At 34.6% G+C, this 12,395-nt stretch overlaps 1 protein-coding gene across 1 annotated transcript; it reads right to left on the reverse strand.

The window, feature by feature from the left end:
- Positions 1-6,569: 6,569 nt before the first annotated feature.
- Positions 6,570-8,701, reverse strand: LOC132167613 (GDSL esterase/lipase At4g16230-like). Its single transcript, XM_059578623.2, has 5 exons — positions 8,419-8,701; positions 8,213-8,343; positions 7,518-7,763; positions 7,177-7,432; positions 6,570-7,085 (listed from the first exon to the last, which is right to left on the reverse strand). The coding sequence occupies exons 1-5, from the start codon at positions 8,666-8,668 to the stop codon at positions 6,862-6,864; spliced, it is 1,107 nt and encodes a 368-aa protein (XP_059434606.2). The 5' UTR covers positions 8,669-8,701; the 3' UTR covers positions 6,570-6,861.
- Positions 8,702-12,395: the final 3,694 nt, after the last annotated feature.

The raw sequence follows: 12,395 nt of genomic DNA on the forward strand, positions 1-12,395 counted from the left end.
TCTGCGAAAAGCGCGAAAGTTTTTTTTGAGGGGGGAGGGGGGGGGGGGTAAGTGAAGTTTCCCCTAACTTTTTTTTAAAGAGAAAATTTTAAAACTAAGGGACCCCTAGGACTATATGTTATATGTGGTTCTGTCCTTGATATTAAAGTTTCACTTTGAAACCCGTTATTAGGGCTGAAATAGCGGTTGTGGTTGCGGTTAGCGGTTAGTGGCTAAAATCGCTAACCGCAACCACCTAGGCGGTTAGTAATTTTTACTAACCGCCTCCGCTAACCGGGTAGTAGTTAACCGCTTTTTCCTAACCGTTTTTTTGGGCTTTTTTTTTGGACTGATTTTGGGCTGATTTTGGACCGGTTTTGGGCTGGTTTTGGGCTCACTTTAATCATTTTTTTTTTTGCTCATTTTGAACATTTTTTTTTTGTTTTTTGTTTTTTTTCCCTTTTCATGGCCATTTTAGCATTAAAAATTGCTATATACCAAAATCTTGTTGGCTACCTTCTACAAATCTACACATCATACAATATACAAATAAAATTACAACAAAATCATTACTTCACTTGTAGTCTTATACACAACATAGAAATAAAATAAAACACAAACAAGTTCATAAACTCACAAGCAACCAAAAAAACCAACATGGTTGAACTTGAAGCTTGAGGCCCATTTCAATCAACCAAAAAAACTTCATAAAAATTCAAGGGTTAAATACTTAATATCCTCCTGGAGTTTGATAACTTTATTTTTTTCCCCCTGGGGTTTGGTTTTTATCACAAGAGGTCCTTGTGGTTTTGATAAATGACAAAGTTAGTCTCTCCGTCAGTTGATCGTTAGTTGACCTAACAGAATTTCACGTGGACCAATCAGATGTTGACATGTGGCACCTACTTAATTTTTAATTTTTTTTTTTAAATTACAAAAAATGTATATAAAAAAAAACAACAAGAAAAGAAAAAAAAATTGGTCTGCCACCTCCTTGGCCATTTGGGGATGGCTCGGCCACCCCCTTTGGCCATGGCCACCCTCATCTGGCTGGATGGGTGTGGCCGAAACCACCCCCAATGGTGGTTGGGGGTGATTTCGGCCACCCCCTTAGCTCCAACGGGGTGGCTAGGCCACTAACGGGGTGGCCGAAATCCACCCCCAGTGGGTACTGGGGGTGGCTCGGCCACCCCTTAGGCTCCATAGGGGTGGCCGAGCCACCCTCAATTTTTTTTTTCCTTTTTAATTAATTAATTGATTTATTTTTTAATTTTTTAAAAAATAAATAAATAAAGTAGGTGCCACGTGTCAATATTTGATTGGTCCACGTGGAATTCTATTAGGTCAACTAACGAAGGGACTTACTTGGTCATTTATCAAAAGCACATGGACCTCCTGTGAAAAAAACCAAACCTTAAGGGGGAAAAAATAAAGTTATCAAACTCCAAGGGGGTATTTAGTATTTAACCCAAAATTCAATCAACCAAAACAACCCATTTCAACCAACATTTTCAACGAAATTCATGCCAATCCCCTCCTGTGCAGAAATTGGAAAACATTAGCGAGTAGCATCTAGCATAAATAAATTAATAAGTAATGAAATAATAACCATGATTACCATGACAATTCAATTAAATATTTATTCAGTCAAAAGATGATTCGGTCATTGAACTTGAAGCTTGAGGCCCATCTACAATAAAATAAGTTAAATGAATTAATAAGTAATGAAAAATAAATAAATTTGCAAATCACTAATTTAAAAACATTTACCTATATCATCACAGCTTTCCAAAAAATCCTCAAACTCATCATGGCTTAAGCGGTCCAATAACCCGTTCTGTGTGCAAATCAAGGCCTCAACAGTAATTGGAGACAATGAACTCCTAAAGGAATCCAATACACGTCCACTGGTGCTAAATGCGGACTCAGATGCAACAGAGGAAATAGGTATGGCCAATACATCACGAGCTATTTCTGCGAGGATAGGGTAGTTGGATGCATGAATCTTCCACCAGGCCAAAATATCAAACTCTTTTGTTTCTACTACAGGCCTATCATGTAAATACCGATCAAACTCGGACCTACACTGCAAATCATTCACTTTCTCAACATGTTGGGAGAACATCTTTCTAAATTGTGCCTCGTTATCTTTCGAGTTATTACAAGCAACATTAACATAAACATCATTTGAACTTGTGATATTCACATCAACAAGCGATGACCCCATCTGAAATTTATTGTATTGGTCCATCAAACGTTTTAGAAGATCTTTCATAATTTCCTTTATCTTATCTGCCCACTCAGATCCATTGCATCTTTCCAACCAAAACTCCAATGCCATCATCTTAGAACGGGGGTCAAGAATAAAACCAACATAGATCATGAAGTTGATGTTATCCATATTCTCCCAATACTTTTCGTATTTAAGTTTCATATTCATACTCACAACACTTAAGATATGATCAAGACTAAGACACCCAACATTCAATGTATGCTGAATGATACAAAGTTGCATGAAATATGAATTGGAGGTGACATGAGTTGAACCTAAAAAGTAATAAATAACTGAAATGAATTAATAAATAATGTAAAGTAATTTCAATTTGCAAATAACTAATTTATCAACATTTACATGAAAACTTCAAAGTGGCATCATAAAAAACCTTCAAAAATTTCACAAGTGCTCTACCATTTTCCCAATCAGTAATTGAAGGAACAATAAACAGATGGCCATCATCTTCACCTAGTAAGTCAAAAGTTTTTTGGTACTTCTCAGCGGTGCTCAATATTAAATATGTAGAATTCCATCTAGTTGCAACATCAATGTACACCATCTTCCCACATTTAATATTTTTCCACACTATACAACTTTTAAACTTGGCGAACCTTGATGGTGAAGACCTCACATATTTCACTGCATTCCTTATAATACCAACACAATCTTTCAAGTCATCTATGCCTTCCCTTACAATAAGATTTAAATTATGGGCAGCACATCGCATGTGAAAGAATTCGCCTCCTAAAACAGTTTTAGGCTTTTTTTGCATCATACCCTTTATATGATCAATCCTCCACTTATTGGCGGAGGCATTATCAATTGTAATAGTGAAAACACTCTCAATCCCCCACTCTAACAATGCAGCCTCCGAGTTTCTTCCAATAGATTCACCCTTATGATCGAAAATTTGACAAAACTTGATTATTTTTTTATGCATTTTCCAATCACTATCTATCAAGTGAGTGGTAACACACATGTAGCTCAAATTTTGAATAGATGTCCATGTGTCGGTAGTTAAGCAAACCATTTTACCACTCAAAAAACCCTTCAACACAAGCTTTTCTTTTTCATACATTTTCAAGTAATCTTTTTGTAAAGTAATACGACATGGTAATTTTAACCTAGGTTCAATTCCATTAAGCAACTTTCTAAATGAAGGACTTTCAACATGCCTAAAAGGCCTCTCTCTTTTAATGAAATACTCAGTCAACAAAATCCTACGTCTTTCAGGATCAAACTTCATGAATCCAACTTGGTTGCTAATAGTGCTTTCCACTGATTTCATAAGTGATATTTACAATAGAGTTTGGTCTTTGGTCACTTTAGATTTTTTAAGTAGAGAGTTTTGACAACCGGAGGTAAGATGAGTCATCATGGATGACGTTTCATTTCTCCTATAGTGACACCCTATTAACCTTTGGCAGTAATTGCAACTAGCTTTAGGGTTCTCCTTGTCAATAGGTTCCACTTTCTTAAAATGTTCCCACACAATAGACTGATTTATAAGTGGTCTTTTGGTTTGTTGTTGTTCAGGGTTGAGAGAAGAAGATGATTGGGTTTTAACATTTTCAGTAGAATCTATCTGAAGATGATGGGTACTTGTGTCTGTGGCCTTACTTGCATCACTCAAAGTACCATCTATCTGTTATTATATAGATAATAATGAGCAACAATAACATTTGCTTAATGCATGGTAATTGTAAATAAACTCAGCAATAACATTTGATAAATCAGTTTTCTTACAAAAATATGGTATGTTTTCTTTTATGATAAATGAACAAAAAATAAAGGAATGCAAAATTTAAAATCGGATATTTTCACTTTTATGTTGGTCCTATAAATTGCAATCACCTGAAAAGTAAAGTTTTAACAGAGACCCACTTTAACTATAATGCACCTACTTAAATAAAAAATGCAAAGTCTTGCATAACATTCTAACATATGCTATTACAGATCTAAAGATATATACCATATAAAAAAATGAAAAAGAAAAAGTGAAAACTTTATTTGATAAGTGTTTTAGAGGTTTTAGAGTTGCCCCTAATTGATCACCATGAGTATGAATAGCAGCCAAACTATACTTTATTTTGTCATCTCACAACTGACAACACTGCCCCAATAATGTTGAACATAGCATTTAAAAGCTCATTTTTATAGCTACTAACAAATCAAATTTCAAATAGTGAGATAATGAAATAAATTCTAAAATTCCAAACCAAAATAAAACACAGAAATCAAACAATAAACATTTTCTTGTGTAAATAGTGTAAGCATACCAAAATCAAAATCAAGTTACTAAACTTACCTTGGTTGGGGACGAGAGATGGCGAGTTGAGAGAGGGAGTGACGTGAGACTGTGTGAGACTGTGAGTGAGAGATTGAGTGAGTAGCTAGAAAAAAAATAAAAATCATTATAGGTAAAATCTAACAAACCCTCAAAATCGAACATCTAACATCAGAGATTCATGAAAAAATACCTATTAATGAATTTGGGGATTTTAGAACCTAATAGCCATCACAATACCTTCTGCATCCTGTAAAAAGAATGATAGAACAGATGAACAGTATGAAAAATTAACATATTTTTACTATAACCTTTCTGATTAGAGGCCTAAGGATAAAAATCATAAAACTAAACGGAGAAGATAAGGAAGACAACATTTAGAGCCCAACCCCTTGACTTCTTCACCAACTAACTATGAAGTGGGGGTGATGACAGGTAGAAGCTAAAATCTCACATCCAAACAAAAACAAAAGGATTATTTATCAGAAACTCCTATGAAACAGAGAAACTCATAATCTTGATCAGGATTATTTATTTGAATATCCAAACAAGATTAAAACCGAATTAAATTCTCCATTAATGGGTTGCAACAGTACTGAAAAGCTCTTAAACAAGAAGAAATCAATAATAAATATTTATAAAGAAAATTCTCTAAATCCAAAAGAACCCCATTGTATGATCAAAATAAAAATAATGATCTAAATATTTCCAGGTCATACGAATATGTACAAAGGAAAAAAAAAAAGAAAAAAAAAAGAGCATGGATTTTTTTTTGTTTTCCTATGCGGCATTGGACACAGTTGAGAACGCATGGTGTCAATATGGAGGAAGAGAGAGAGAAATCTGGATTTTTCTGATGCAATGATGCACCGTAGTGCGTGAGAGTTGAGGCAAGCTTAAGAGTTGAGAGGCAGAGCCGCAGATGCAAGGAGCTTTGGACTTAGGAGGCTGAGTTTCTGAGAAATAGATTTAGGGTTAGAAAAGAGAGGAATATATAGAAGTGCAAAATGAACTGAGGTTTGGGAGAATCAAACCCTGGAAATCTTGGTGAAAAAATGGCGCATGTACCACTATGCTACAAGAAGTTATTGTGATTTATTATATGAAATATATATATAATATAAATATATATTATATTTTTAAATGGTTAGGCAGTTAGCGGTTGCGGACTTGCGGTTAGGCAGTTTTAAATTTCACCCCAACCCGTTATTCCTCCTTTTTCTATTCAGTTTTTTATTTTATTTTTATTTTTATTTTTATTTTATTTTTTATTTTTTATTTTTTATTTTTTTATTTTTTTATTTTTTTTTAATTTTTTAAATTGTAATTGGATCTATGGGTCCTATAAATTTAATAGTGGATTTTTAAAAAAAATTATTGGCAGAGATGGATTGAATAAGAGATGGATGGAAAATCGAGAAATAACATTTCTCATTCACTTTTGTTATTATTTGACGTGAGATTCCATCATAAGCAAGATTTTAATTGATAATTCAACCGAAAACTTGTCATAGAAATGAAAATGAACCCACCATACAATATGAACAAAATTTTTCTCCAAACTGAGTTAGATGAATTTCCTCCAACCTAGTACAACATGTCTAATTCATGATGTAGGACAAAAGGATTTAAGAAAGAACAACCTTTTCCTCCAAATAAAGTTGGAGAAATTTTATTCAAAAAGCATATGCTTTTCACATGTAGAGGACACATGTCATTTTTATAGAATATGTTAAAGGAATTTTCTCCAATTCAGTTTAGAAGAAAACTCAGTCGAGAAAGAAAATAGAAGTTTGGTGAAGTTTCACCGTCAAGAAGAGGAAGAAGAGGGAAATCTGGTGGAGTCTCACCACCAAGAAGAAGAGGAAGATGACTCAAACCAAATATGTTTACTTACTTATTCATCAAATCTGTCTCCACTAGAGTATAATAGTTCACTTAAATAGACTCAACAATAATACTAATTTGACCGACTTTTAGCCAAACCTATTATTGAATTAAGAAAAAAAAAACTTAAATTCCTTTAAATAGAACATAATTCCAACTCAATTAAGTAATACAATTTAAATAAAACTATCGAACCCAATTAACTCTGTCTTGTCCGGCATCACTTCCTATTGAAGATAGGAATTTACTACAGCTTGTAATCAAAATTCTTGGGGTACATCAAATGCTTTTTTTATGGCTTTATTTTACTAATAATTAATAAACTTTCTATAAACTATGTCTCTTAATGTCCCAGAAAGAGTACGAAATCTCCCATCCCATGCACCAACTTTTTATCAACTCATCCTTTGAAAGCTCTTTGCAATCTTTAAGATCACAATCCAGCAAGTTGCCTGATGTTGATTGGTGTGATTTCATTGGAGTCACCATCCAAGAGACGCCTGGCAATGATGACATTTGAAGCATCAGACGGATGGTATGGATCCCAGAACACATACTTTGATCTGTCCCCACAAACTTTTGATGGAGGACCACAGGGGATCAATCCCCCATACTGCCCAGAAACATAGCAGCAAGCAGAATTTGCGTTCTCAAAACCTGTTAAAACAAAAAGCAAGGATCAAGATCATCAAAATCTAATCAACAAAAAACCTGTAAACTAGCAGTAAAGTCTACAGCTGCATCATACCATATGATATGAAGTTTTGCAGGATATCTTGTACAATGTGATAAACATCTGCATAGGCAAATTGTGATCCCTGCAGATCTGTGCTGAGCTCTGTGACAAGGCTTTTCAGCTGGGTGTTGAATTGTTGAGCTAATTGATTCGGCAAATTAACACAATTGTCTCCTGCAGCTGGATTTGAATCCCTCTGATATGGTATACACCCAATGGGTCCTACATTTGCCACCACAATCTTTCTAGCACCCAAGTTGTAGAGTCTCTGCTAACAGAAGAAAAATATGTTATAGAGTGCATTTCAATTGAACTATTATAGTAGAAACATGACATGAACATGAAAAGTTTACCGTTAGTTGTAGTCTGTATCTGGAAATCATGGTGTCAACAAACATTTCCGGTGAAATTAACTTCTGTTCAGGAACTGAGAGGACAGGGGTCAGGTAGTTATTGATGAAGTCATTTGAGCCGATTGTAACTGAGAACAAGGATGTTCCAAACAATTTTAGAGCCGCAGGAGCACCAATGTTCGAGATTATGTCTTGTCTTGTGTTTGCAAAATTATCCATCTGTGCGTCCAGGTTGATTCGGCCTCCCTATGCATCATGTACAAATATAGTAAGAGGGGACATGCCGGTTTTAAGTTCTTTCGCTATTTGCGACGGTCTCTAACATTATCAACAACAACAAAAGTCGCGGTTGCTAATATGTCATTATTAACAACAATTGAAAAGTTGTCACTGAGAACATTTCTCGACGGAACAACTGCGACGACTAGTCATCGGTAAACGTTATTAGCGACAATTTTTAAACTTTTAACGGCCACGAAAGTCAAAATTTTTGTAGTGATAGTTGTACTGCAACGCATGAGTTCAAAGTCATGATTTTGAATTCTGTATTGAAGGAAGATAGGATAACATCGATCCACATACTCCATTGAGCTGCTTGTGAGAATAGCAAGATAAACACCATCTAGATTTGAAGTGATTCTCAGACAAAGAGAAGAAAAAGCTTTATAAATTGAGCAAGCATGGAGAAACCTTACAAAGATCTTTCCAGTGGTATTAAGAATTCCACCTCCACCAGAGGCGTAATTGACACCCTGCAGAAGTACAAGCCCTGCTGTAGATGGAGCCAAGTAGGGAGGAGTGAAGTCTTTGAGACCCAATTCCTGACCTGCTAAGAAAATATGCTTTGAGTATTCGAATATATATATATATATATGGTGATACTGCTATATAATAAACTTGCCTATGATGTCGACAATTGTTCTTCCATTTGTGTATCGTCCTGTAGGCATTCCAAAATCGATCCCATTGGGAACATAATTAGCCTTGGAGAGTGAAACAATGTAGTTATTGTTTCCTGCATCAACCAAGGAATCTCCAAAAACAAAACTAGCAGGAATATTCTTTGCAAAGCAGATCCCCACAAGGATTGAGACAGTCAATATTCCAGGCACAATCTCAGCAGTCATTTGTCTATCCAAGAAGAAACCCATTACAGGCAATACGATCAACAATATGAATCTATATTTTGCTCTTTCAGTTGTAAACTTGTAAGCAGTAGTTGCTTTAACCTATAACTTCACTAACTTATAAGAGGCAAGAGAAGCTTTTGAAGAATTTAATGATTGAGAACACTCAGTTAAAGCCGAGTGGGTCATTCAATCGAGCAGGACAAGGACATCTATAGAAGTGGGCCTTACAATGAATTTGGCTAAAAGAATAAAAAGGTCAACAATATTAACCACTTAAACAAAAGTACTAGCTATGACCATCCACAGGGGTGCTGGTTCGGTGTCTTCAAGAAAATCCTCAAAGTGATTTAGGTATATATTAAGATGAGAATCCAATTTAGAGAATGAGAATCTTCAATTCTATTAGTATTAGCTGTCTTGAATCTTATTGATATTGTGATGGGATTTGATCAGGCTATAACTCAGTCGAACTTGAAGGAGAGCCTAGAATTCTATTGTCCACAAATAGGTACTACTGTGGTCACGCTTAGCTAGAATAATTACAGTTGGTCTCCTCTGCCTGCATTCTCACTTAAAAAAAAAAAAAAAAACTATGAAATGAGAATATTTATTTAACCATGGGCAACCACAAGAAAGATCAATTAAAACAGTTAGACGTTTCTCCTAAATCACTTAAGATGTATCTTTCACACCTTGTTAAGCCATTGAGGAACACAATCTCATGTAAAGATTACTCCACAAAGTACGTACCTCAGAGGAAAAAATATATCCCCATCCCCATAAGGCTTCAGTATGGGGAAAAACATAGCGCAGTTGTTAGATTTAAGAGATTGGGTATTCAATGCGCTGCACCATTCAACTACAACCCATGATAGTAAAGCTGTTGTTAAGCATTCAATGTGAAATATAGATTACGGCGATGTAAATATACTATGGAACTTTTGAAAAATGCTACTTATTAAAAGGAGTTGCTACTTTAGTAAAGCTGTTGTTAAGCATTCAATGTGTAATACAGATGACGGCAATGTAAATCTACTATGGAACGCTTGAAAAATGCTACTTATTAAAAGGAGTTGCTATTTTTCTACAATATAAAGCATAAGAGCATGTTTGAGATTGCGTTTTAATGCTTAAAATATACTTTTATAACAAAAAAGTTGTGCCAAATAAAAGCTCGCATGTTTCGTAAAAAATTTCAAAAGTACTTCTTCCGACTTTTTTACTGTAAAAATAGTCAAAACACACTTTTAGCAAAGGTTTAAAAATGAGAAAGTTTTTGCTAAAAGTGGTTTCTGACTTTAAAAGCTCTATTTTTTAAACACTATTCCCAAAAATGCTCTAAATTCTCATTAGTAACATGTTAATAGTATTTTTCAAGCCATTTGATGCGAGAAACGTTCTGAATTCACCAAATTTTAAAACCTATCCTCTCAAAGAAATTGCAGAAGATCTCTCTCTGCCCTAAACTTGTGGGTAAACATTTTTGAATTTTCCCAGCTGCCAACTTATCATCACCTAACGACAGCTTGGTTTTCAAAACACATGTGGGCAATTTAATGCACACGGCTTCCTTAACATGGCAACACCGGCCAGAAAAATAAAACGGCCTTTTGGGCAATGCAGTTGCAGTGTATCATTTTTTTATTCCTGCAGTACAGATCTAGAAGATGACAGCCAAGGAGCATTTATGGCTACGCACTCCATGCAAATGGGTTTGGTGAGTTTTTTCAAATTTCTTGCCTCCAAATTCTACCGGATCTCATCATCATAATGGCGTTTTATTTTCTTGTTAGGGTTGTCAGGGAATTAGTCAGGCTTCAAAGCGTACTTTGCTGGAAAAAGATGGCAGGCTTCTAGGTATAAAAGGGTATTATGGATTTTACCTCAATAAATTCTTAAGAAAAAAAAAAATTGGACGTAATTAGTTTTTCATTTCATTTCAACTTCATTTTTAGGTTTTCAACTTCGACAATTAGATGTATTTAGATTTGCGATTTGAAAAAGTATGATTTTAAAATGTGTGCGATTTTTAAAAATGCAATTAAAGCATTTGAAAAAATTTTCAGTATGACATTTAAAATCGCAGTTTAACCTTTAAAATTATAGGTTTAAAAAAACACATCTTATTACCTGCTATTTGAATCGCAGATTTTCTGCATTTTCAAATTGCAATTTTTTAAAAACGTAATGCCAAATAATCTATTTTTTGTGATTTGATTTAAAATCGTACTTTTTTGTTTATGAAATCGCAATGTCAAACGCACCCTTAAACCAAGTTCTTTCATAAACTAACCATTCAATTAGTTCACATATCATATTAGACCAATCAATTAATTAATGTCACGTAATTCTCATTTGACACATGCATGTATAAATTATGTGTCATGATACAAATACAATTACTTTAAATTACAAATATACTATCAACAAACAAAATTATATATATAAGCTAAAAACAATTTTTGCCGAAAGAGAGGTATATATATATATATATATATATATATATATATATATATATCAACCACCCCTCATTCGGTCATGGGCAGGCTGGGCAGCCTCACCCCAAAGAGGGGTTGCCACCCCCTCTCCATGAGGGGTGCCCTATGTATACCAAGGAAAAACAGAAGGTAAAAGGGAAATAGAAATTTAGAGATAATTATACAAAATAGTGAATATTGGCAGTACTCTGACTTAATATCCATGGTATTATACCTGAGCTTCACATTTAACAACAGTGGAGATTTTTGTAATCGGCGTTTATTTTTCGTCGACAGATCTGGCTTGGTTGTTGACCATGCTTCTCCTGCAACAATCACTTAGAAGGTGGTGGTTGCCTTTACCACATGGAGCTTCTAACAAAACCCTTTTACCTTTGTATATTAGTTCGTGTGGCCTTTAGAGAGGTCCAAATCCTTTTGATTTCATTGCTTACTGTTTGTTTTTATTACGACTATGTATTGCCTTTATTGACGAGAAAAACAAAAACAAAACATCAAAGTAAATATGCCAACGCCAAAAGATGAACAGAAAACATGAGATAGCACAATAAAGGCCATAGGCCCATACATGTTAGATTATCTAAAGTTGGCCGACATGAATTAGGTCTCCAGTACTACTGCCACCACTTATTTGCTGAAATAGGTGGCCATTTCTATCCTTAATTATTTCAAAAAATTAATGCTACTTTGAACATGGTTTACAGCAGCCAAAAAATGAAGAAACTTCACGGCGGACTGCGGTGCTTCCATGTACGGCTGGGAAGTGATAACATACCGCTACATATGCGGCCCGCAGTCCATTGGCTTCCGGTTCATCTTTGGGAAGACTTACAAAAAAAAAAACATATTTTCAAAGCGAGAAATGATATTTAATACTCTCATATTATTACTGTATAATTATGATAATGTGACAGTAATAAATATCAACATCTGGACCAACAAGAACTTGTAAAAATAAAAATTAATAGCTGATGATATTCACTGCCATATCATAATTGTATGACAGTAGTAACTAGTATGAAAGTCTACTAAATTCTTGAGCTTAGTGCAGCATATAGCAAGCCAAAAAGCATTTACATATGTACATTAAAAGAAGGAAATCTATATAATAAAATAAAATTGCTTGAGGGAGTGGTTCCTTTACATTATTAGAGAATATTAAACCTCCCAAAGTTCACTCATTTACCTCTCCCGAATTGTCGAGGGAACGGCTATATATGGAGATAGATGAGCTACTTATTATTATTATT

This window comes from Corylus avellana, chromosome 2 (genome assembly GCF_965113065.1).
Source record: "Corylus avellana chromosome 2, dhCorAvel1.hap1.2, whole genome shotgun sequence".
NCBI lineage: Eukaryota > Viridiplantae > Streptophyta > Magnoliopsida > Fagales > Betulaceae > Corylus > Corylus avellana.